Consider the following 27,434-nt stretch of genomic DNA (forward strand, 5'->3'; position numbering starts at 1 on the left):
TCTCTCCTTCCTGTCCCCTGGAAACTAGCCATGTGTAGAAGTTCCCCGGTAGCAAGACAGCAGAGCCCCTCTGACCTGTGTTGGGTGTGGACTGAGGGGAAATGGACCAGTGTCATTGGTAACCACTGAGGTTAGGGGCCACTGTGGCCTCCCGAGACAGACCCCGTGCTCGGATCCCATGCTGTGTTCCGAGTAGAGCATTATCAGGTCAGGCTCAGCCTTGGGCACATGGAAAATGACCCTCTCAGCCCAGCAGCGTGACTAGAAATGAGTGGGAGAACAGATCTCATTTTGTACAAATCTTAACTATTTTGTGAGATTACCGCAGAAATATCTTAGCTCATGATCTATGTTTTGCCTGTCCCTGGAGTGCCTGTGTGGGCCAGGCTCTCCTCAGGAGCCTAAGCAGCTGTCCCAGGCCATGCAAGTCCCTCTGGGTGAGAAATACACGACCATTAGCCTTGCGGTGGCTTTCGCTTCCTTGCTGAGCAAATATGGCTCAGTAAGGCCCAGCATGCTTCCTCCCAGCCCAGGCCTGCCAGGTCTGGTGCATGCAGGCACCTTGTCTCTTCAGAGCCAGGGGGAAAGGGCTTTTCTCATCTGAATTTTATGATCCTTGTGTGGAAGAAATCACACTAAATGCCCTTATGACTAAGTAACTCGCACAGCTTTAAAACAGTTCTTCACTGAAGCACTTTCCAAAACACTGTATGAGAAGTAGGTCTCTAACTCTGCAGACCAGTGGCTGAGGGGAGAATGGACCTCAAACAGAAGGCTGCGATCCTTCTAACACTGGACCAGTGACCAAAGAATGAGCACTGTGCCACTCAGGACAGGGAGCATCCCCAGACCACCTGAAGAGGTGGGTCATGGGACAGCGCATGGCCTTCCCACTCCCATCAGTCAGGCCAGCCCACGGATGCCACAGGATTTCATGCCGTAAGTCTGGCCCATCACTGTGCCCACGTGTTTAATCAGATTAAGAACACGGACAGCAAGCTGGAGTTATGAGGCAGCTGCTAAGAACAGTAAATGTAAAAAAATGCAAAAATGCTTGGTATCTACAAGTCCAAATGATGGCATCTCTTCCTCATGGCATCTTTTTGTAAGAATGCTGATGTAGGTTTAGAGCAGTGCAGACTTCAGCAGTGCAGAACTTATAACTCTCTTCTAACAGCGAAGAGTAGTAGTTAATGGCTCAGATGACTTTGCTGAGGAGCCTCAGCAGCTTAGGCTCACGTCAAAGTCGGCTAAGGGACAGATACTGCTCAATCGTCAGGGACACGAACTGTCTGACTCTGGCCATCAGTGTGCTTTACATCCAGAGGCCAGCAAAGCACTCCAGGAAGTACAAATGGAGAAATACTTGCTGGTAAGAACCACAAACGCTGAGATTTTATATGAAAAATCCCCTCTGAAAAGCAAGAACATTGATCCTTGCCACTGTTTTTCTAAAATAAAATCTCCCAAGCCTAAAGACCTTTTGAGTGCTCAGAAAAAAAAGTGTTTTTACCTTTTATTTTTGATGTAAAGAAGCTGTATTTACACAATACATTCATGTTTTTAAATATATTACAGCTCTGTAGAAAATCATTCCATTAAAACAGTAAGTGATCCGGATTCAATCTTCAAAATATTAAGTCAAATTAAAGTATTCTATCAGGACTCCTATCTAACTTCACAGCCCATCTGCCTCCTGCATCTGCAGAGGGAAACTGAAAGAAAATAGGAATGAAGAGTGGGTGATGAAAAAAGAAAGAGCCTCTCCAACACCGTCAAGATGCCGTACACTGGCCCCCTGGCTGGCATCAGCCCAGGAAGTGCTGACGGGCAGCACAGGGGCAGCGTGGGTTCGGGCAGGGCACCTAACCAGGCATGTGGCCTACGGCTCTCCTTTGGGGCTCGCAGAAAGTCATACTGCCACCCACGCCCCAGGAGCTGGCGCTGGGATGAGGACTTCCTCGCCCACTGGTTACTACCAGCTCAACTGCCTTCTCTCGTCCACAGCACGGGCAGATCAGAACGGCACCCCCCCTGTGATCTGGCTGGCCACCTTCTCCTCAGTGGGCTCCTCCTTCTCCTTTGCACGCTCTTTGTTCCAGTCCTTCAGGCCTTCAGGAAGCGATGTGTCCTCATCCAAGCTGCCGGTGCCTTCCACAAATTCTTCATAGGTAGATTTTTCCGCAAATGGTCTAGGGCCCAAAAGCTCAACCATATCATTCTTATCTAATACTTCTTTTTCTAACAAGAGAAGAGCAACCTGAAATATAAACAATTTCCATTAAATATAGCTATTTAGCAAACGTCTATTCAAAGAGGATAATGTTTTTATTTATAGCCTATTTAATTTCATAAAGGAATGTAAGAAAACTTTCAAAGATGCCTTCTACATAAGGATCACATAATTACGGGATACTGTAAACAGCAAATGGCCACTGGTGAGAAGCTGGTTAATTAAAATTTGATACACCCCCACAATTAATGATTAGGCTCCTAGAATAAAAAATGAAGAATCTCTCTTTGTAATATACATATATATGTATTAAAACGGTACATATTTAAACGATATAAAATGAAGCCCAGAAAGTTAACATGAAAATATGTATACTGAAATTCTACGTTTGTTACGGCTGAACTACAAAATCTGACACTGAACATTTCCATAGGCCACAGCAAAAGGGACACCTGACCCCGTTGTGTATACACAGGTAAAGGAGGTAACGGTGTGTATGTCAGGTCACCTGACAAGTATAAGGAAAATGAAGCTATTTCAACTATGAATTGATCTCATGAAATGGATTTAGTTCCTACGATAGCTCCCTACTTAGAAACTTAAATGTATCTGTAATTTACATTAAATGTGCCTGAAAAGATATAATTTTTGTCTTTTTAATTTTTAAAGAACTATTTATTAAGGAATATTTAAAATATGTACCAAAGTGGAGAGAATGGCTAACCAACCCCCATATACTATCATCTAGCTTCAACAATTATTTACTTTGAATTATTTTTGTTTGAGCTACTCCCTAGATTATTTTGAGGAAAATCCCAGATTGTCATGTCATTTATCCATTTATATTTTTGTATGTATCTCTAAAGGATAAAGATTTAAAAAAATAATAATCAGGATACTTAAGTACTTGCAGATGTAAGAGCTGGAGAAACAAGTTTTTGGGTTCCTTCTGAGACTACCTTTAATACTCAATTTGCCCAGCACAAGCAAAGGCTCACAGGCTTCTCTGAAGACTGGCTGACTGAATAACCCATCTTTAGAATATGCTTTTAGTTGGGTCAGTCTCTTAAAAAAGGGTTTTTCATTTGTGTTTTTCTCATTGAAGTGTGGAATGTTTAAAGAAAAAAAAGTTCTGATTTTGGTTGCATAGATTCTGAATAATTAAGACTTTACTGGACACAAGAAATCCACTGAATTCAGGAAGGGTCCTTCCTTTTCTATAGTTTCTATCAAAGGAAGTCCAAGTCCAACAATGAAGACCTCAAAGCACATTTATTCATGGAAGTACGTAATCAAGACCATTTGGGTCCCATGTGCCAATTTCCTCATTATCTAGTTTGTGGTGAATTCTTTTATTTGCCCGTTTACCTTCTAATGCAAACAACGGTAAGCATGTACGGAATGTCTGCATGCCAAGAAAGTTTGTATGTTAAGTTTTTACAATACCCCGCACTCCTTATTTATTAGCACTGAAAAACTGGTGGTTAAAAGGGCCAAATGTTTATTTTGCAGTTATGAACAGACTTCGTTAGTCCCTCAGCCCAACCTACTAGGCACAGACAGCCAGCTGAGATGTGGCTGCTTCTGCTCTCCACTGTCTTCCCACCATCTCAGATAGGGCACTCGGAGACACCAAAATGAATGAATCCAAGAGTTAGCCAGACAGAGAAAATCCTCAAGCCTAAAATCCTCAAGCCTAAAATCCAATCAAAATATCCAATCCATCATTTAATCTTGTTTGCAAAACTTTGCAGAGAATTACTCATGCACTGGCACCTACCTTCTCCACATCAGCTTTCTTTTCTGTGAGAAGAGCTACTGTTCTTTTATAAGCATCATTAATAAGTATCCGTACTTCATCATCTATCAGTCTTGCAGTGGCTTCACTATAAGGTTTCTCCAGTACCATGTCCCCCTGACGTGGAAGGTCAAAGGAGATTTGCCCAACCTTTTCACTCATGCCAAACTGAACAATCTGTAAAAGAAGGTATGATTAATGGTGAGCATCCCATTTAGATTGACAAGTTAGCTTATTTTCATAAAGTGGCAATATGTCTTTATAGTGACATTACGTTTACACACCTCACTGTGATACTTTAGCAAATCTACATGGTAGCCCTGAGTCAGCTAAGTGGACAAACATCTTGTGAAGACAGCATCAGCAAGGGCATAATGTTTTAAACTCCTCTACTAGGAAAGCAAAACCAGAAACATACAGACAACATTTATAACAAAATTAGGTGACAAATGATCAAGTCTGAAGACCTGCATGACATCACTCTCTGTATGGGAGGTGGCAGGAAGCAAAGGAGGAACACCTGAAGGACCTGAGAAAGTAAGAACCCCAAGCTGCCGACAGGCTCCTCCTGGCAGTGTGGTATGCCAATGTGAGAACAAATGAGTGTTAAAGAGGCTGATGGAAGGTCTGAAGAGACTGGCCTAGTCTCCATGCTTTCAGAAACTACAAAACTTTACGGCCAGGGAAACCCCTGATAATGCGTCAAATATTAGGAACATACAAATCGCAGCCAAGCCCTTGATCTTGAGGCTTGCTCTTGTAAAGCTTATGAATATAGCAGAGAAGCTTAGCCTACCTATAAGTATGAATAAGCGTTACTTCCAGAGGACCTCTTTTGTTGCTCAAATGTGGCCGCTTTCTAAGCCCAGCTCTGCAAGGGAAATCACTGCCCTCCCTCCTACGTGGGGCATGACATCCAGGGGTGAAAGTTTCCCTGGCAGTATGGGAGATGACTCCCAGGAATGAGTCTGGCCCTGGCACCACAGGATCAACAATGCCATTCTGACCAAAAGGAGGAAAAGAAATGTAACAAATAAGATATCAGAGACTGAGAGAGTTCAAATAGAGTCAGGAGGCTTCTTGGGAGGTCACTCTTACACAAGCTTCCGTTAGACACTGCTACCTACCATAAGTTGCCAAACCCCAACCAAAACCATTCCTGCAATCCTAAAGAATACCTAGGGTATTATGTAAGATTCTACAAAGGTTCCATGCGCTAGGGTAACTTTCCAGAAACCTGCAAACTTCAGATGGGTCTCTGGACCAGATAAGTCCTGGAATGCAAAGGGTCCAGCCTCTTCAGAACATCAGCTAGTTCGATCCCCCTATCCCATACTATCAAAAGCCCCTTCCAATGTGAAAAATTTAGAATGGGCATAGCCCAAATACTCCTAAAGACTGGGAAAAAGATCAAAGGTGATGGTTGAGTTATACAGAGAAGATAGGGGTTAACAAATGAGTATGATTGCTGAATCATTATACTGATATTTCTTTTAGTCTTCAGTACCTCAGAGCAGCTAGAAGTAAAAACGTAATTGTGGAATTGTAACCCATACCAGACTCTGAAATCTGTTCTACAACTAACTGTTGTGGTGTGCTTTGAAATTTATTGTTTTTTTGTATATGTTATTCTTCACAACAAAAAAAATAAGGAAAATAAATTTTTAAAAAAGTAAAAAAATCACTTTCAAAATTAAAGACAAAGAAAAAAACCACAGCTCCCTTCTAGACAAAGCCCACATTAAGAAGCTGCTACTGGAAGTAAAATCACAACTGACAGAAATGAGAAGGTTCAAATTAAAGGACAGGAACAGAGCCAGAAGATCTCAGAAAGTGGGAAGCATATTTTCCAACATTTCCTGAATACAGCAAAAAGGGGGCTGTAGAGCCATGAACCTAGAAATGCTGTCCAAATCATTCCTCCCTCCCAAGAGATCAGGAAAACAAACTTCAGGTAAAAATGCGTAGCAGAAAAATCCCTCAAAAAGTTATGCAAGAAAAAAAGAACAAGACAGTATCACTACACAGTATCACTACAGATAATGACATGCCCATAAAACTGTAGCCTACTGTTTCAAAAAAGGTGAGAAATTTAAAAGTTTCAGAAAATAGGAAAGAACAGAAAACAGAATTAGAAAAACTTAGATGAGATGTTAGAACTCAGGAAAAAATTAAGATATTAAAAAACTTATTTTAGACATGAAGATTAACTGGAAAGAACACAAGAGCAAATAAGCACAGAAAATAATGATTTACAAGAGAAAGAAGGTAAAAAGGAAGACAACTGAAAACTTTTTTTTTATGAGGCAATAAAAAACAATCAGAAAGTGACAGATACACAAGATAGGGAAGAAGAGCTAACATTAATAGACATTCTCAAAGAAAGTCATTTATATCAAGTTTAAAGACAGGGAAATGGTAATGTTTACGATGTATTCATCAGTGGTAAAACAAAAAGGCCAACTGCAACAGGTCAGCACTTCAGGCAGGCAGGGAGGGGACAAGTGATAAGCGAAGAAAATACAGGGGATTCTGAGGTACAAGCAATGTTCTCACATGGAATTACGCCAGCTTCGAACTATCCTTTAAACCCTACATATAAGAAATAAATGCTGCAGCACTACAAATTAAAGTTCCCTTTTCAAAACTTTTGGTTGCTTTAACATTGATTTCTTTTATGAAATAACCTTTGCCTAAAAAGCCTACAAACCAAACACAAATTATTTCAGAACCATTTCATGAATGCCAACTTTTTATGCAAATGTGAGAAAATGAGGAAGAAATACCATTTCACACACTTACTTGGGCATATGCACTCTGAGTTACTTTTCTTAAGTCATCTTGGGCACCAGTCGTAATTCTTCCGAAGAAGATTTCTTCTGATACTCGACCACCTAAAGTCATACACATCCTGTCCAAGAGCTGCTCTTTGGTGTACAGGTACTGCTCTTTCGGTAAATACTGAGCATAGCCTAACCCTTTGCCCCGCGGGATGATGGATACCTGGTAACACACATACAAAATATTGAATATTCCTCAACCAAATGCAGACTTCATAAAAATCTTCTCTTTGTCTACAGAAAGATAAACTCACTGATGGAAAACAAAAGCAGCCCACAAGCTGGGCAATCCCTTGGCCCCAGCCACATGACATCTCGTAGTAGTGACTGTTCTGGAGGAATATTTCTCTTACAAGAACTTCTCCTTGGAGTCCTATAAAGTATTTTCTTATCTTTTTGTAAAGTTCAATTGAAATTATTCAGTCTTGATAAAAGGGCCACTGGTGAGCAATGCCTAATCCACATGGTAACCGCTCTGCCAGCCCAAATCCTGTGCAAGCTTGATCAAACTCGGCTGTTGACATAGCTGTACCCTCTGGAAGGAGGGATAAAGCAGAACATTCCCTTGCAACTTTTACTTACCTTTGTCTTCTTTTCCTCTTCTAGAAATTGAGTAAATTCCTTTCATTTGTATGAAATCAACTTTACTGAGGATTGACTTTAACTGTACATTCAACGTAGGTAGGTAATCCCCCAATGCAATGAAGATACAAAACATTTTCATCATTCCCCAAAAGTTCCCTTGTACTCCTTCGTAATCCATCTTTCCCTCCACCTACAACCGCAGGCAATCCCAGATAAGCTTTTTATCCCCACCGATGAGTTTATAATTTCTAGAACTGCATACAAATGAAATCATTTATGTTTTGTTGTACTTCACCTCTACTGTCGTGCATATTGATAGTTCATTTTTATTGCTGTGTAGCATTTCTTTATGTGAATATAGCAAAATTTATTTATCCATTTCACTTTTGGACATCAGGGTTGTTCTCAGTTTTCTGCTATTATGAATAAAACGGTGAAAGTCTATGTGTAGACATATGTTTTCCTTTTTTCTGGATAAATATCAAGAAGTGGGATTGCTTCGTAGTCGTCTACCTTTAAGAAACTGCCAAACTGTTTACTAAAATGGCTGTACCACTTTACATTCACATCAGCAATGTGAAAATTCCAACTGATCCCCATCCTCACCAACACATGGTCTTGGCCTTTTTGATTTTAACCATTTCTATGGACTTGTGTGGGCTACCTTGTTAGGACTCTAATTTGCATTTCCCTGATGACCAGTAAGGTTGAGTATCTTCACCTGCTTACTGCCCAGTTGTACACCTTCATTTGTTAAGTGTCTGCTCAGATCATTTGCCCACGGGTTTATTGGGTTGCCTGTTTTCTTATTACTGAGTTGTAAGAGTTCTTTACCAGACCTTTGTCATGTATGTGTATTTCAAGTATTTTCTCAGCATATTTAGCTTGTCCTTTCATTTTCTTAATGGTGTCTGTCAAAAAGCAAAAGCCTTTTAATTTTGACAAGATCTCATGTATTAACCTTTTCTTTCATGGTTCATACTTTTCTGTGTCCTGAGAAATTTTTGACTATTCAAGAACACAAGATTGATTTCTTCTAGAATTTTGTACTCTTGGATTTTATGATTTCGAATTATTATTTTTTGTGTATGGCGTTAGGTAAAGGTCAACATTCACTTTTTTTCCCATACGGACAGTCAATTATTCCAGAACTGCTTATTAATAAGGCAATCCTTTCCCCCTCGAATTACCTTGCTACCTCTGCTGAAAATCAACTCACCAAATCTGTAGGGTTCTATTTCCACACTCTATTCTTTCCACTGATCTATATGCTAGAACTTTCACCTATACCACAGTGTTGATTACATCAGCTTTGTGCAAAGTCTTAAAATTAGATAGAGTAACCCCTTCAATTTAATTGTTTCAGCTGTTCTTGGTCATCAATGTTTCTATATAAATTCAAAATTCAGCTTGTCAGTTTCAAAAAATAAAAGAGCCTGCTGCAATTATAATAGAAATTGCAGTGAAATTGTAGATTGATTTGGGGAGAATTGAAATTTAAGATTCCATGAACATGGTATCTCTCTCTCTCTTTTTTTTTTAAGGTCTTCTTTAATTCAATGTACAGGTCCTATATAACATTTTGTTAAATTTATCACTAAGTTTTTCATGTTTTTGGAGGCTACTGTAAATGAAATCACATTAAAAAATTTCATTTTCCAATTGTTCACCACTTACATACAGAAATACAATTGACCTTTGTAACTCACCTTTAACCCTGCAACCTTGCTGAGTTCACTTACTAATATCCAGTGGCTTCTTTTGAGACTCAGGATGTTTTACATATACTTTTAATGTTGCCTTCTCTGTGGTCTCTTGCTTCAGGGGATCCCCCTCAATTTTCAGCTGTTCTCTGGCATTTCAAGTCAGCAAGGCTTCTCTTGTTGTCCAAGTTGTACAGTTTTGGGTAATAAACTCAGTTGAAAAAACAGACAACTTAAAAATCTCACTTGGTGCATCTCTATATTTCAAGGGTAGACAGACTTCTCCTTAGAATCCACTCGTTTTTCTGCCAAAGTTTCAGAGCCTTGGGGTCTCCCCTGTGCAGATGTAGTTTAGCATACAGCCAGGAATTTGGGCAGTTTCTACTCAGATTTGGGTCTCTCTCCTGTAGTTTATTCACTTCCAGGATTTTAAAACTGCCTCTATTTTTCAAATCCTGAGCTCTCTCCTCTGCCCCTCAAAACGTTAAGGCCGTTTTCCACCACCGTGTCATGAATGGTAAGGGTAACCCTCCTGCAAGAAAGCCACAACCTTCCAACTCTTACCCAGTGCAAGTGCTGCTTTTCAAGAGCAAACGTTCCTTCAGCTTCGGTCTGCTTTTGGACACTTTTCGGTCCTCTAAAAAGTTTTCTGTCCACATTTTATAAGTTATCTGTGGGAGGGGCCATCACTGTTACCAAGAGTTTATGCCAAATTCATTTAAACTTATCCTTCATATTTATATTTATCCTTTGTGGGAGTACAATTTTCTTCTCAAGTAATTACAATCAAGTAACTGTTCATATAGTGGGGTGGCTTTGCTGATGTTTAACACAAACTGCTTTACCTTTAAAAGTGGGTCAGCATGTTCCAGATACCAGCCAGCAACTGCATGGCCTGCCTCATGATACGCCACAGTTTTCTTCTCCTCTGGCTGCAGAACCTGGGTTTTTTTCTCTAAGCCTAACAAAACAATAACAAAAAACAAATCCACTGTATTAGTGACACTGACACTGCTTTATCTAAAATGTGATTTACAGACCTAGCTTCACAGGACAATCCAAAAATTCCCAAACAAGGTTAAAGTAAAAGCAAAGTGTTAATACCCAACTACAGGCAAAACCAGATTCTCTACTTATGCCCCAAACCCACTCTCAACTCCCATACTCTTTTGAATTCCATATTCCGTTTTGAGAAACAACTAGAAATGCAAAACAAAATTCAGCACTTCAGCTCAAATTAAAAAAAAAATCATAAAATTCATAAAAACAAAAAGCTCTGAAAAGGTCCTCACTACTTAGGCTAGGAATTCAGAATTATCAAATCCCAGGTAAATGAAGATGGCTGCCACAAGAGACTAACTGTTCTTTCTTACTGACCAAAGGCAGATGATAGAGAAAGGAGTGGGCTAAAGATGTGAAAATACTTATTAAGCATCAGGTAGACAATTCTGGAACTCATACCTGTAACTGACTTTTACATAGTTTGTTCTAATACAAATCATCACAGCCATGACAAAAGAAGTTTTATTATGTTCAAGGTAGTAACTCATCTGAGAGAATTTCACAACTAATAGTGTATTTAGGAGTCTCTGGGTGATTGAAAAAAAAGCTATGTTCCCAATGACACAAACCTGAGGCAAGTATATACCACAGAGTAGAATAGGAAGTCAGAGAGGACGAGTTCATAAGTCCTAGTTTTCCACAGACAAGCATTTCTTGCTTATCTGGGAAAAAAACAAAGAACTCTCTTCCTGGTTTATCACTAAACAATTGCTTGTGCCTTCTGACTTATAGAGGGGCTGAGCTATGACTTCTACCACATCAGAGCAAGAGCCTTACTCTCTGCCACGCCCATTCATCATGGTCCATGGCTATACCAAGACTGATAACTTAGCTTTCCCTTGACCTGAAAAGGTGCAAATATGCCATTTCCACCTGTCTCTAAAGTGAATTATTTAATTCCATCAACTCTATCAACTTAGATTTTTCCTTGTCCAATTCAAATTTCTAGAATAAGTGGTCTATAAATAAATTAATTCAATAAGTAGATGTTAAAGTGAAACAGGATAAAATAGTACAACTGTAAGTCCCTGGTTTCCCAGTCAGCTCTGAAAGAGTTAACAGACAACTCCAAGTCCCCTGTTTCTTATCCAGCTCCAAAGAAACTAACAGTTACAAACTTCCCGGGGGAAAAAAATTTCCCTAAACTCCCAAAACCTGCCCAAGATGACTGAAGCCTCCCAAACCATAAAAGCTTGTAAACTTCTGGGCCCAAAGCAAACTCTTAGTTAATAACAGGGAGCAGAGGGTCATACAGGTTGTTAACCATTTGCCCAAATACAAATTTAGGTATGTAACAACAAACAGGAATCTTCCTAGTTATCTTCTACTAAAACAAAGACACCTTGGTATTCAAAGGTTACTATGGAAACCTGTGACTTACAAAACTTTCCTATAAACCAAGCTGGCCTATTCCCCTCAGTGTGTGCCCCTTCCTTGGGTATATCTGCATTAACCTCTCTAACGTGTACTCTCTCTTTTTTATAAACTTCATTACTTATTCCTACTGGTCCTCTCATCTCTAAATTCTTTTAGTTTTGAGACAGTCGAACCTGGATCGGGGCTCAGCTGGCACCACTGCCAGTAGGGCACCAGTTATATAAGTAGCACCTAACCCATACTAAGCACACTGCTATAGTAGCCTGTAACCTTACTGTTACAGTAAGTCTGTTAGTCTGGTTTCCTCCTATCAACTGAAACTATCATGTTAAAAGCCACCAGCATAGCCTCCTTGCCACATCTATCCTCCTTAGTGACCCACAGCACTTGATCCTGCTAACTCTTTGGGGGGGCCTCTTCACTGCCTTGCTCACAGATGCACCTTCAGTGCCTCGACTGTGCGAGGCAAATCATTAGCTTCAGAGACCTGGTTGATTCACTCACCACCCACCCTCATACCAAATGAGGCACCCAGCAGCATGGACTCTGCAGGGCCTCTTCTTCCTTTCCCTGTGACCCTGCCTCCCAGCACACAAGGGGATGACCACTGCCAGACCTGTTCACCTCATACCCAGCTTGTCTGAAACTAAATTCACCTTCTTCTCTGCCAAAACGGCTGTCCCCTGGAGCACCCATTTGTCCTTTGGCCACTACCACCGACTTTGCTTGCCTGCTCTCACTGCTACTATCTATGCTACAGCACGTTTCTTCACATTAATGACAAGGGTCTCTGCCTCCAGATGCTCCCCTCTGCTTCAAAGCCAAGTTTCTTTTCCTAAAACATCACTTGTTACTATGTTACTCAGTGGGTTCAGGAAAAAATCCTCATTAATTCCAATACCCGCCACAGAACAAAATTTTAAAAGCTCTAAAGTTAGTATTCAAGGCTTTCCAAAACCATGATTTAAATAACTTGTTCAGCTTTACCCTACCTTATGCAGAGGAACTTGAGTCTGACAGATTAACCTTCCCTCCCTGCACAAGTGTCTCTTCTGCGCTTGCCATATTGATGCCTAGCTTATTCTCCATTTACTTCACTTAATTCCACCCCTGTGTGGAGCTCTGCCTTTCCACTGCAATCCCCAGTGCTTCTCCCACATCTGAACAACCAAGTGCCTGGAGTACTAGTTATCTTCTTATGGGTATTAGACTACAAGTTCCTTAGAAAGCAAGAATGTGCTCTGTGCAACCCCTTCTCTGCTGGCAGAGAGCGAGCACTTATCAGCTGACAAGCTGTTATAGCTCTTTTATATCTACCATGGACATCTAGCACAGAACACATTTAACTCATGTGAGACTGGGAAACAAGAGGATTGGGAGCTTTTCTTGAAACTACATTGCTACAATCCAGAGGCAGACACTTCAATGACTGCTGCTGCCATCAGAAAAGCAGGATATGGCTGCTGCTTCGAAGCCCACGACTGCCTGTCAGACTCGTCCCAACACCACTCACCTCTGTTCACACAGCAGGGAAAAGGGAGGGTGCTTGGCGCACCAGCACATGGAGCCCATAGGTGGCCTGGGTATACTTTCCTTTGCTGTGTCTTGCCAAAACAGAGAACCCCCTTGCCTACATTCATATGATCAGGCTTTCAACTGAATTACATTCAGCTGCCTTACCACCAATCACTCGTTCAATTGCTTGTTCAAAGTGTTTCTGGTTGATGGAATCTGAAAGGTGTCTGGCAGCAATCAAAGCAGCTTCATTACACACATTAGCTACATCAGCACCTGCAAAATGAACACACAGAACAGATTACATACTGAAATACATGCAAACCAATTGGTCACACACTGTTATGACTGAATTAATAGTCAATTTCCCCACCAGCAGATTAGATAAGGGTTTTATGTCAATATCATTCAGTTTGATTCACGATAATCCTAAACTATTCGCTACTAGTCTGGTACAATCCTCTGAACAGAGATGAGAGTGTTAGAAATAGAGAATTACAGGCAACTACTTACCTGTCAACATGATCCATAAAGAGCGAACTAAGACAGCATGTAAAAATGTCCATTAATAGTACCTACTTATAAGTTTTATTATACCTATTGGGAAAATGGCTTATGTGGATATTAGATGGTAAGGTGATGTATAATGGTAAGTATAAGCATTACAATAACCTAGTGCATTCAAGTAAACAGCAAAATTCAAACATGTGAAGCCTGATATGTTTTCTCTATAGATACGTAAGTCTCCTTAATTTTCATACTAAGAATATGGTACCACAAATAAGCCATTACACAATGTGTGTGCTCAATAAACAAATGTTAAAATATTATAAAATACAAGGTCCCAAAATGAGAAGTTAAGAGTTAGGACCCCTGGGAAATTTAAGATGACCATCTTTTTCTGACAAAATATTTGTATACAATCTTCTCATATGTTTCCAGTGTTTTTTCTATTAGTTTGATTTTGGGAGGAAGGGGATACGTCATGAGAAAGAAAGACCATATTTTACATTAAAAAGCGTTTTTAATAAGCCCACAAAAAGAAGTTCAACATCATTAGCCACTAAGGAAACGCACATCAAAACCATAAGGAGAGGGTGGGCAATGTTGGCTCTCGGTGGCAGAGTTCTCACCTGCCATGCCAGAGACCCGGTTTGTTTCCCAGTGCCTGCTTATGTGGAAAAAATTAAATCAAATTAAAAAAAACATCACAAGGAGATACCACTTCATACCCACAAGGATGGCCAGCCTCAAAAAGACAATGACATGTGTTGGACACTGCTGGTGGGAATGTAAAATGGTGCAGCCACTTTGGAAAAACAACTTGGTTCCTCAAAAAGTTAAGCACAGGTTACTGTTTGACCCAGCAATTCTACTCCTAGTTACATCCCTGAGAAAAATGAGAATCTGTGTACACACAAAAACTTGCACTGAAGGTTTACTGGAACATTCATGGAATATTGGAACATCAACTGATGAATGAATGAATGAATGAAATGTGGAATATTGATCCATACAATAGACTATATTCAATAATATAAAGGAATGAGTAAGTACTGATACATACTACAACATGGATGAAGCGTGAAAACATAAGTGAAAGAAGCCAGGCACAAAGACCACATGTTGTATGATTCCATTTATATGAAATGTCCAGAACAGGGAAATCCATGGAGATAGAAAGCAGATGAGTGGTTGCCAGGGGCAAAGAGAGAGGCATGAATGTGGACTGACTGCTAATGGATACAGGGCTTCTTTTGGGGTGATCAAAATGTTCTAAAAATTACATTTTAGTGATGGTTGCACAACTCTGTGACTATACTAAAAACCACTGAATTGTATACACTTTCAACAGGTGAAGTTTATGGTACGTTGATTTTATCTCAATAGGTGGGCTATAGATGAAATAATGGTGGACATGAATGAATAAGTATTTCAGAAGTTAGCTGATGGGTACAGAGGGATTTTTACACTAGTTTTTGGGTAAAAGTGTCACAAGACAAAGTGAACTGGTACCTGGTATTTGTCATTTATTTAACAGCCCTTACGAATAGTCCAGGAGGTTGTTTTCCACTCACCTGAAAACCCTGGAGTTAAGGATGCAAGTTTTCTTGCCAGTTTGTCTTTTTCCAGGGCACTGTCCAGCTTTAGTGGTCTGAGGTGAACTTTGAAAATAGAAGCTCTTCCTTTTATGTCTGGTGGTCCTTTAGAAATTATTTTTGAGGAAAAAAGAAAATCAGTGAACTAGTTATATCTACACCCCATGAGAACTAGAATGAACCCACTGAAAATACTCTCACCAATAAAGATTTGCCGGTCAAAGCGCCCTGGCCTCAGCAGCGCAGGATCCAGGATGTCTGGTCTATTGGTGCCTGCCAGAATGACCACATTTGTTGTTGTGTTAAAACCTGGAAAGACAATAACAAATACACAATCCCTATTAAATGACATAGCGCAGAAAACAGTGGTGTGCCTGTCAAGAATTTCTGGGCACTACAAATAACATTAGCAAAATAAACTGTGGTCTATTTCTTATCCAGTGATTTTTTTAGTCATAAATTTGAATTTTTTACTATTCATCTTGTTCTTAATGATAAGTCATATATATTAAATATGAAACAAGAATAATCAATTTTCTAAAGACAAATGACCAAAGAATTTAATTTATTCAACTAAAAATATAGATGTTGTCAATTAAATACATGTTTTTTAAATCAATAAGATACAATTTGTAAATGATGTGTCTAAATTCCCCTGACCACAGGAAAATCCACTGCATATCTGAAGATAGGTAACTTTTATAGAGGTCATCTCTTTTCCAAACTCCAGGTCTTCGGTTTTATTATTCTTTCTCAAATGCTAATCTCACAGCTCCAGATCCTTCACCATCAGGTCCTGTCCGGAGAGCCCCTCTTGCTGCCTTCCCTTCCATGTGGCACTGTGATCTGAACACACTCTTCCCAGAGTGTGTTCAGATCACCCAGAACCGGACCACCCAGAACGGAGGAGCTCTGCCTTTGTATTTGGAGACTATGCCTGAGCAGCAATTTGCACGGTTCTTCTTTCTGCATGTACATCGTGTATTTTACAACAGGAGGATAGCGCACATTAGAGAACTGAATTTGTGAAATAGGAGCGGACTAACATATATAGATTGCTATTTTACTAGTAAAAGAGTACTTGAAATTTACCAACTCTAGATTTGGTTACACACAGATTTTCATACTTCAGAATCATAAATGATTTTGAGAATGAGACCAAAATTCTTTTGTGAATAATTCATCAATCTTTCCCTTATTCAACACCAGGGAATGCACTATCTAACACCAATACTGAGTTATGGCAGGCTGCCAGGCAAGAATACTTTATTACCTGTATTAGTGTAAAAGGGTTGTTTGTTTCAGAGAATGCTTTATTTATATATGTGTATATATATATATTTGTACTCACTGTGAGCATATGGATTGTCATCTTAGGTATATAAAATACTTATAAAATGTAGTTTAAAATACAAACAACTTGAATATTCACCATCCATTTCCACAAGCAGTTGATTGAGTGTATTTTCCTGTTCACTTTGTCCTCCAAAGTTGCCTCTTCCTCTCTTCCTTCCCACTGCATCTATTTCATCAATGAAGAGAATGCAAGGGGCATTCTTCCGAGCAAGGGCAAATAAGTCTCGAACCTTAATAAAAAATTTATGAATTCAAGGATCAGGCTTGACAAATGAATGTTATTAATCCTCCTAATAAAAAACATACTGCTAGAGAATATTATGCTGAGTGAGTCCAGCCAAAAACTAAAGGACAAATACTGTATGGTCCCACTGATGTGAACGGACATTCGAGAATAAACTTGAAATATGTCATTGGTAACAGAGTCCAGCAGGAGTTAGAAACAGGGTAAGATAATGGGTAATTGAAGCTGAAGGGATACAGACTGTGCAACAGGACTAGATACAAAAACTCAAAAATGGACAGCACAATAATACCTAATTGTAAAGTAATCATGTTAAAACACTGAATGAAGCTGCATCTGAGCTATAGGGTTTTTTTTGTTTTTTTTTTTTTACTATTATTACTACTTTTATTTCTTTTCTCTATATTAACATTTTATATCTTTTTCCGTTGTGTTGCTAGCTCCTCTAAACCGATGCTAATGTACTAAGAAACGATGATCATGCATCTATGTGATGATGTTAAGAATTACTGAGTGCATATGTAGAATGGTATGATTTCTAAATGTTGTGTTAATTACTTTTTTTTTCTTTCCGTTAATAAAAAAAAAAAGAAAAAAAAAACATACTGTCAAGTTTGCTGTCCCATATGAAGAAAATCTTTGTTCCATATTACACATGGTAAAGAACATATTTAAAAAGAATGAAATATTAGTGCAGTTGCCTTCTACAAGTAGCAAAGAAGTGGCAGATGATGAATAATTTTTAGGGTAATTAATTTAAGGCAAGTTATTATTTCCATCATCTCATAAATTATTGTATAAGTAATCAATACTAACAATATCTGTTGTTTTACATCAGCAAATTGATACTATATATTTCTGCCTCACAGAAAGAATCTTCTGCCTCAGTAGATTCCCAGATTTGATGTTCAGTTGAAAATGTTAACTACTCTGGGCTCACATTTTGTGCAGTTATTAATGAGCAGGAACTTACTAGCAGATCTCCTAACATATACACATAAGGTACCAGCTGATTCCCCAGTTCTACAGATTCACCCACCCAAGAGCAAGCAGTGGCACCTCCATCCTCAACCCTGCTGTAACATGGAGCTGAGGCCCTTGTTTCCATTACGGGGCTGCCCAGCCAGGCCACCTTGATAGTCTGAACTCAGAATTTCAAAAAAAAACTCCCCTTCCAGATTCCCTGTCAGAGACAAACCCTACAATGTCTCATATCATTTTTATTTCAGTCCCAGAAGTCCAAGTCTCTCTAGTCATCCGCGACCATCCGGTTCCTGGAGTGCCATCCCTATACTGCTCACTCCGAGCACACCTCTGAACACAACTCATTTCCCTCTCTGGCCTCTATCTCCAAATTCCAGATCTGTGATCAACAGACACCCTAAAGCCTTAAACTCATCTCTGATATGTCCCTCATGTCCTTGCCTGAACTGAATTTTGGCTGTCCCAGCACCCTCCCAAGCAGACAGGCTTTGTACCTTTCCCTCAAGGCCAGGTGGAATGGAGGTCCTTCTTTCACCCCTTAACTACTGTCAAAAGAATCCTGCTGGAAAAAAATCCCCAGTTCCTTTAGACCCAGGCCAACCAGCAGGCCTCTACATCTCCTTGCTGTGGTCACCCCTGGCCAGCCTCCATCACTCTCCCCATCCTGAACACTGGCTTTTGCTCCCCACCCTTTTCTGCAGTCACTATCTTCTTAGTGATTGCCACATCTTCATGGTTCTTGGTCTCAGTTCCTGGACTCATCTCTTCAGCAGCCTTTTGTTCTACTCTAACTGGCCCACCATTGCTAAATTCACTCTAAGCAATCAGCTTCAAGCATTCCATGCTCTGACCATTGTCTCCTATCAATCTGGCTAGCCCCACGTTCGAGTTTCATACACTAATAATTATTTACCTACTTCTCAGCTCTCCACTTCATTAGCCACATCGCTTTTCCCACCATCTATGGCTCCTTTCCGGTCCGCAATTCCCTCCTGCCCATACTAGATTCCATGGTCCATCATTACAAACATTCAGCTCCCCCATGCTCCCCTTTTCTTCTAAGACTTATTTGCTTGACAAACCCATATGAATTCACTTACCGTATATCAACTAGTCTAAGATGCCATCATTTGGAAGAACTACCATTATTATACTTGCCACTAAGGAGGAAAACCTGCCATCAATGTATGACACAATGTGTTCTTACTGACCATACGTTGCATCCTGTTGTTTGGAAAAATTAACTGTGATGGCACCTTGCATCTCCATAGCACTTAATAAAAAGTCGACAATTTACATGCTAGTAAAATAAACAAGACTAGAAAGTTTGAGTTTCTTTAAAAATTAATTCACAGTCATCATTCCTGATTTCAAAACACAGTACAAAGCAACAGAAATCAAGACAGTATGATACTACACAAAAAATATAGGCACGTAAGATCAACAGAATAGAACTGAGAATCTATAGATAAACTCAGGTATCTACCTATGCTTACTACAAGAAGGTCAAGAGCATCCAATGGGGAGAGAATAATCCTTTCCACAAATGGTGCTGAGACAACTGGATAGCCACATGCAAAAGAATGAAGCTGGACTCATCTCACAGAACACATAAAAAATAACTCAAAATGGATTAAAGACCTAAATGTAAGAGATAAAACTATAAAACCCTTAGAAGAAGAAAAACACAGGGGTAAGTCTTCATGACTCTGGATTTGGCAACTGACTCTTAGATATGATATTATAAACATAAACAAGAGAAAAAATAAACTGGACTCCATCAAAGTTAAAAGCGTTCATATATCAAATGACATTATAATGAGAATGAAAAGACAATCCACAGAAAATGGGAAAACATTTGCAAACCATGTATCTGGTGAGGGTATAGGATAGAAAGAACTCCTACCACTCAACAACAAAAAGATAAACAACTCAATTAAAAAAACAGGAAAAGCAATTCAGCAAGTGAACTCACTGCCCTGCCCACTACGTGGGACATGACTCCCAGAGGTGTAAATCTCCCTAGCAACGTGGGACAGGACTACTGGGGATAAGCCAGGGCCTGGCATCACAGGATTGAGGAAGCCTTCTTGACCAAAAAGGTGGAAGAGAGAAATGAGACAAAATAAAGTGTCAGTGGCTGAGAGATTTCAAACAGAGCCAAGAGGTTTTCCTACAGTTATTCTTATGCATTATATAGATATCCCTTTTTAGTCTATGGTGTATTGACTGGAGAGGCTAGAGGGAGGTACCTGAAACTGGAACTGTTTCTCAGTAACCTTGATTCCTGAACATGATTATATAACTAGACAGCTTTTACAATGTGACTATGCAATTGTGAAAATCTGTGTCTGATGGTCCCTTTATCCAAGGTATGGACAGATGAGTAAAAAAATAAGGACTATAAAAAAATAAATATTTTTTTTTGGATATGCTGGAGGAGAGAAGGGGTTAAAAAATTTGGGGTATCCTGAAATACTAGTGATCAACGAGAGGGAAGGGTAAGGGATATGGGACGTATGAGTTTTTTCTTTTTTTTTAAATTTCTTTTTCTGGAGTGATACAAATGTTCTAAAAATGATCGTGGTGATGAACACACAACTATGTGATAATATTGTGAGCCTCTGATTGTATACTTCATGTGGACTGTATGTGTGTGAAGATATTGCAGTAAAAATATAAAACAAAAATGAACAAAAGGCTTGAATAGACGTATCTCCAAAAAGGATATACAGCGGCCAATAAGCACATGAAAAGATGCTCAACATCATTGGTCATTAGGGAAATGCAACTCAAACTCACAGTAAGATACCAACCACTTCATACATATTAGGATGGCTATAATCAAAAAGGCAGATAATAAGTGCTAGAGAGGAAATGGAGAAACCGGAATCCTCATACATCATTGCTGGCAATGTAATATACATTTTTGGAAAAAAGTTTGGCAATTCCTCAAAAAATTAAGCAGAGTTACCATTTGACCTAGCAACTCCATTCCTAACCACCCAAGAAAAATGAAAACATATGTACACACAGAAACTTGTACATGAATGCTTACAGTAGCATTATTTACAATAGCCAAAGATGGACCCAAGTGTTCATCAACTGATCAATGTATGAACAAAGCAGACAACAGAATAATATTCTACCATAAAGAAGAATGAAGTACTGCTTAAGAGCTAGAACATGGATAAGCCCTGAAGACAATATGTTAAATGAAAGAAGCCAAGCACAATTGTCCACCTATTATATGATTCCATTTATACAAAATGCCTAAATAGACAAATCAATAGAGATAGAAAATAGATTAGTGTTTGATTTGGGCTGTGGGATGTAATGGGTAGGGGGTGATACTTAGGGTAGGGTATTTCTTTTTGAGGTGATGAAAATATTCAAAAATAGACTGTGGTGATGGCTGCACAATGTGTGAATGTATTAAAAACTTTTACATGGGTGAACTGTACAGTATATGTGAATTTTATGTTACCAAAAAAAAAAAAATCCATGAATTAAAGCCACTTCTTAATATATCATGACTGACAAGAGACGAATGGATAGGCAAAATGTAGTATACATACACACAAGAATATTATTCAGCCATAAAAAGGAATAAAGTTCTGATGCATGCTGTGTGGTTTGAATTGGATGGAATCTTTTCATTGTTTCCATGGAGATGTATCTCCACTCCATGCTTACTTGAGCCCTTTAAGAGGGAACCATTTTGGAAAAAGCTTTAGAGCCAACAGAACCATCAGAGTCCACACAGTCAGAGATGCCGAAGGAAAACACCCCTGGGGAATCCTTATGAAATGAGAAGCCAGGAGAGAAAGCTGACAGATGTCGCCATGTGCCTTTCCAGCTGAGAGAGAAACCTTGAACGCCATCGGCCTTCTTGAGCCAAGGTATTTTTCCCTGGATGCCTTAGTTTGTACATTATTATAGCCTTGCCTTAATGTGGACATTTTCACAGCCTTAGAACTGCAAACTTGAAACTTAATAAATTCCCCTTTTAAAAAGAAAAAAATTATGACTGAGTTGTATAGTTTAGAATAGCTAATTGTTCCGTGAATTTCACCTCAAAACCCTAAAATTATACTACACAACAACAGCCTGTGAAGCTGGTGGGTTGGACATCACAGGCCTTGCTGTAGGCTTAGCCCTGAAACAACGCTCAAGGCAGTGACTGGTAGGAGGTCCCTCCAAGGGCCTCTAGAGACACGGCAATCTTCACCAAACCCCTAGTGGGTGGCAGGGGATAAGCTGCATCCTGGGAATAGAACAGACTTACTCTGGCTGGACCCACACCAACAAACATCTCCAAAAACTCAGATCCACTGACTGTAATGAAAGGGACATTGGCTTCTCCAGCTGTAGCTTTAGCCAGCAGTGTTTTCCCAGTGCCTGGAGGACCAGTGAGAATGGCACCCTTCAAATACAAAAGAGAGAAATTATATTTAATTAGAATTTCAGAAAAGTAAACTGCAAATGTTAAAAATACCAAGATATAAGTCTGCCTATAAATCTTACTGATATACACTAAACACTGAACTATGGTAGATCACTTACATTACTCATAAGAAGAACAAGAAAAGAATTATTTGAGAATTAGAGATAATTTTGATTCAAAAAATTAGGTAAGAATGTGAAAGCTTAAATATTTCCTTTACTTTATAAGCTTTTTAGTGATGCTTCTGGCCTTTAGGCTTATAGTATATAAAAGGTGACTTAAGGATAAGGAAAGTACAAGTAGACCCATTGAGATTTACCTCAATAATTCAAGAAAACATAAATACCACATTCCACGTTTATCTAATTCTTTCACTCTTTCCAAGTAAATGTTTTCTGAACCCAAATAATTCAGCCAGCCCCTCATATCTACTTTCATGTATAGGTTAGTACATGTTTAGCATGGTGGATATGCAACTTAAAATCTAACTGTATGAATTCTGCTTTTGTATTTATTTACCATTAAGTGACTAGCTATAATCAGTCTCTTCTCTTTTTTTGAGAAATAGACATAATACTATAGTACCCTAATTTTAAATATTGGGTGTGGGGAGAAGGATAATATAGTCAAAAGGCATATAAAAACTTTAAGATATTTTTTACTTTGTTTCATTTTTTAATAATTTTTCTTTCTTAATTAAAGTTACATCACATTAAACATTTATATTCATATATATATATACACTATCTGATATAGACAGCAATTCTTTGCCATATATGTTACAAATATTCCCAGCTTAAGGTTTGTCTTTTAATGTTTATCATATACTGATATACAGAAATTTTAAAGTTTTTGGCTGATAAATTGGGTCTTTTGTGATTTTCTGTATTACTTTAATATTTTGAATTTCAATGCTTTCAAGAAATAAGTTTAATATTCACTCATATTTTATTATAGTTTTGTTTTTACACATTTTAACTCTTCCAGCTAAAATTTATTCTGGCCAATGCTATAAGATTAAATTTTTCAAATTTTACTTGTTGTCTTCCCTTTAAAATTTACACAAACGAAGTAAAAAAATAAATGACAACAATGAATATAGTGAAAAAGAAAACTACAGGTGTTTCATTTATGTAAGGACAGATCCATTCCACAAATGCTAAGTCACTTTCCAGGGCCTAGCCTAGGAGTCTGCAGGCACAGCAAGCACTGGGAGATGTGCTGGAAGGAGGGGAAATGTAAGCAATGCTGTCTGTGCGCCTCACTGTCTCCCGGGGCCACAATCAGTGCCAGGCACAGCTAGACCACCCGCCACACCCACGGCTAGACCTCCCGCCACACGCATGGCTAGACAGCCCGCCACACCCACGGCTAGACCTCCCGCCACACCCACGGCTAGACAGCCCGCCACACGCATGGCTAGACAGCCCGCCACACCCACGGCTAGACCTCCCGCCACACGCACGGCTAGACAGCCCGCCACACCCACGGCTAGACAGCCCGCCACACCCACGGCTAGACATTCCACCACACGCACAGCGAGACCTCCCGCCACACGCACGGCTAGACAGCCCGCCACACCCACGGCTAGACCTCCCGCCACACGCACGGCTAGACAGCCCGCCACACCCACGGCTAGACAGCCCGCCACACCCACGGCTAGACCACCCGCCACACCCACGGCTAGACATTCCACCACACCCACGGCTAGACCTCCCGCCACACGCACGGCTAGACAGCCCGCCACACCCACGGCTAGACCTCCCGCCACACGCACGGCTAGACAGCCCGCCACACCCACGGCTAGACAGCCCGCCACACCCACGGCTAGACCTCCCGCCACACGCACGGCTAGACAGCCCGCCACACCCACGGCTAGACAGCCCGCCACACCCACGGCTAGACCTCCTGCCACACGCACGGCTAGACAGCCCGCCACACCCACGGCTAGACAGCCCACCACACCCACGGCTAGACCTCCCGCCACACGCACGGCTAGACAGCCCGCCACACCCATGGCTAGACCTCCCGCCACACGCACGGTTAGACAGCCCGCCACACCCACGGCTAGACCTCCCGCCACACGCACGGCTAGACAGCCCGCCACACCCACGGCTAGACAGCCTGCCACACCCACGGCTAGACCTCCCGCCACACGCACGGCTAGACAGCCCGCCACACCCACGGCTAGACCTCCCGCCACACGCACGGCTAGACAGCCCGCCACACCCACGACTAGACAGCCTGCCACACCCACGGCTAGACCTCCCGCCACACGCACGGCTAGACCTCCCGCCACATCCACGCGAGACCTCCCGCCACATCCATGCGGTGAGAGTGCCTGGATGACAGGAGGGTCAAGAATGGGCAGGGCATATAGACAGACTTGAGAAAGAGAAGAAAGCACAAATCCTTTTGGGAATACACGCAAGACAATATATGTACGCAGAAAACTGACCCAGGAAGACTCGAGTTAAACAGAGATTAGTAGGTTAAGATTTAGGAAGAATAGAAAAACAGCTAATTATAAGGAGGAATCCAAATTTCATAAAATTATAACTTCATAGATAAAGAAGTATGTCAAAAAAATCTTTGGATAACAGATTGAAAATCATCTTCTCAAAGTTCATTTTACCTTTGGGATTTTTGCTCCTAGGTCTTGATATTGCTTTGGGTTTTTCAAGAAATTCACAAATTCCATTATCTCTAATTTGGCCTCCTCACAGCCAGCCACATCTTTGAACTTCACGTCTATCTCATCTTTTAGGACCTTAGCAGTGGTTTCTCCAACGCTGAAGAGTCCTCCCATTCCCCGGCCTGATCGGCCAATACCAGCAGGCCCTCTTCTTATGGTATATAGCAAAAAGGCAATTATGAGGACTGTAGGCAACATGCTCAGTAGAAATGAACTAAAGGAACACATAATAATGTTTGTGAGACTGACTGTTGATATGAGACTTTTTTTTAATGCTTTGCAAAATATATTTTCTAATATTTTATCTGAGACACAAAATTTTAGTGTGTTACCACCGAAGTATTATCGCAAAAGGTAAGACCACAGAAAATCCTGTTCTCACCATATATGCTATTATTTTTTTACTTCTGTCCTAATACCCACCATTTATGCACAATACAGACCTAACTCTGATTTACAAACATTACACCCACATTTCCAAGAAATTTCTTCCAAATTATTCACTTAAAAATTTTAACATGACTCTGGTGCTAGTTTGGAAAGAAACTCCAGCTCTTATTGGCATACATTAACTTATTCTGAAGAAGTATTTTCAAGAAATCAAAACCTTGCTAAATAGCATCTCAGGTTTCAAAAAGCAACACATCCAATATTTAAACCCATCTCTTAAGAAAAAACATTCAGTTTGATTCCTTTAGCATAGGCCATTCTCTGCTACCTTGCAGGTTCAAAAGACACACCAAAGGAATTGGTTTGCCCTCCATCAACATGCCTGCTTTGGAGGGAGCCTCTTAGGAGGGCTTAAAGATTGGGGATGCCACTGCCTTGTTTGCTTGTTGAAATATGTTTACTGCAACAAAACTATGGGTACAGGTATGTACTTACATAGCTTAATATGATGCAATTTTCCATTAAGAAATTTGGCTCAAAACTTTGCACATGGATTATTAGGTGAAAAACAAAAACCAGGATTTGCTTTCTAATTTTTTCATCTATTACACATTTTTAAATACTGCTACAGCAGGCAGCAAGAACCTTGAAAAATTTACCTTTATTTCTGAAAATAAAAGAATAGCAATATACACAGTGACAATCAAAGTCTGAAGAACGGTGCAATGAGACATTCTAATGTTTCAATACCTGATCTTTACAAAGTTCAATCATTATATTATGGCCTCAGGAGCTGGGGACATACTAATTGTGAAACAATCATAATAGCTATTTGGAGTCAAATACTGCAGGTAAATTGTAGGCTCAAGAAATTCTCTAAATAAAGAGTAACACAGTCAGCTCAACTAACACAAAAGCTATCAGTTTTTGTTTTTTACATATTTAGAAAATGTTAAGTTTTATCACTAATTTCATTCCAGGACTGCTAATCTACAGCAAGGTGTACCTTCTGCATTTAATGCAAATGAGGAAACTGCTAAGGGTACTACCTGGATTTATGTTTATAAATAATCAAAGGCAATGTAGTTCCAATATAAGCTCAAGGACAACCAGCTCCTGAAATAAATGGGCCCTTCTTGAAAGAACAGAGCATCTGCCCAGACATCTAAGTCACTTTATTAAAGACAGTTGACCCCTAAGTGACGAAGCTGTTTTGACAAGAGAAGAAAAATAATTACTTATAAATCCTGGAACGCTGTGTGAAGTACATAAATGAAAAATGACAGCTGAAAGATGGGAGTGTTACTTTTTAGCAGAAAGGGACTTCTTATACTAAACTCTTACTAAAGGACAGTGCATTAGACATTAATACTCCAAGCCACTGCTTAATCAAGACAAATACAAATGTGCAGGAAATAATCCAATCATGTATAGAGACTGGTTAGTTACTAATGGTTTTCCAAGAAAGAAAAAATCATCTGGCCACCCTGTTGATTGAGAATTAGTTTGTAACACTGCCACCTAGTGACAAAACCACATTCTGAGTCACCAACTGCGCAGTAAACAGGCTTCAAAACACTAGCATTTTATTTTAACTGTTTCTTACCCATCACTTTCAGCAATGTAGATAACAGGTACCCGATTTTCCCCTTCTATGCCCAATTCTTGCTGCAAAGTTTCTAGATTCCGCTCAAAGGTGTCCACACTGCCAATATTAAACCAGACGTATTGCTACAAAAACAGAAAAAATATCCTAAGAATAAAGAGGGTATAAAATGTTCCATTTACTAAAGGGTTCAACTTTTTAAGAATATTTCAAAAATATAAAAACTCCCCCCCCCCAAAAAAAAAAGCAGTAACGAAAGATTGGTTTGGTTTTTAAGTGGTGGTGATTAAGTTTCACGAAGTGAAACATTCAAGCAATCCCTGGCAAATAAGCATTTCTTTAGAACCATTTAGAAGCATTTCTCCAGTGATTCTAAAATATCAATGAACAAAACTAAAATTCTATTTGGAAAGATGATCCTTTTCATAACTAAATATGCATTTTTTTCTCTTCTATATGTCCCAGGTATTTTTCAGCTGCCTTTCCTAAATTAAAAACGA

At 39.8% G+C, this 27,434-nt stretch overlaps 1 protein-coding gene across 1 annotated transcript in view; it reads right to left on the bottom strand.

Moving 5' to 3' along the window:
• Positions 1-1,503: 1,503 nt before the first annotated feature.
• AFG3L2 (AFG3 like matrix AAA peptidase subunit 2) overlaps positions 1,504-27,434 on the bottom strand; it is a 42,256-nt gene continuing 16,325 nt past the window's right edge. The window contains exons 7-17 of the mRNA XM_077136021.1: positions 26,935-27,059; positions 24,879-25,152; positions 22,085-22,222; positions 16,645-16,798; positions 15,414-15,521; positions 15,192-15,317; positions 13,279-13,389; positions 10,005-10,120; positions 6,834-7,034; positions 4,014-4,208; positions 1,504-2,260 (exon numbers count right to left, since the gene is read on the bottom strand). Coding sequence (XP_076992136.1) covers positions 2,018-2,260; positions 4,014-4,208; positions 6,834-7,034; positions 10,005-10,120; positions 13,279-13,389; positions 15,192-15,317; positions 15,414-15,521; positions 16,645-16,798; positions 22,085-22,222; positions 24,879-25,152; positions 26,935-27,059 — 1,791 coding nt within the window. The 3' untranslated portion in view covers positions 1,504-2,017. The remainder of the gene's footprint in view (positions 2,261-4,013; positions 4,209-6,833; positions 7,035-10,004; positions 10,121-13,278; positions 13,390-15,191; positions 15,318-15,413; positions 15,522-16,644; positions 16,799-22,084; positions 22,223-24,878; positions 25,153-26,934; positions 27,060-27,434) is intronic.

The sequence above is a fragment of the Tamandua tetradactyla genome, chromosome 18 (genome assembly GCF_023851605.1).
Source record: "Tamandua tetradactyla isolate mTamTet1 chromosome 18, mTamTet1.pri, whole genome shotgun sequence".
Classification (NCBI taxonomy): Eukaryota; Metazoa; Chordata; class Mammalia; order Pilosa; family Myrmecophagidae; genus Tamandua; species Tamandua tetradactyla.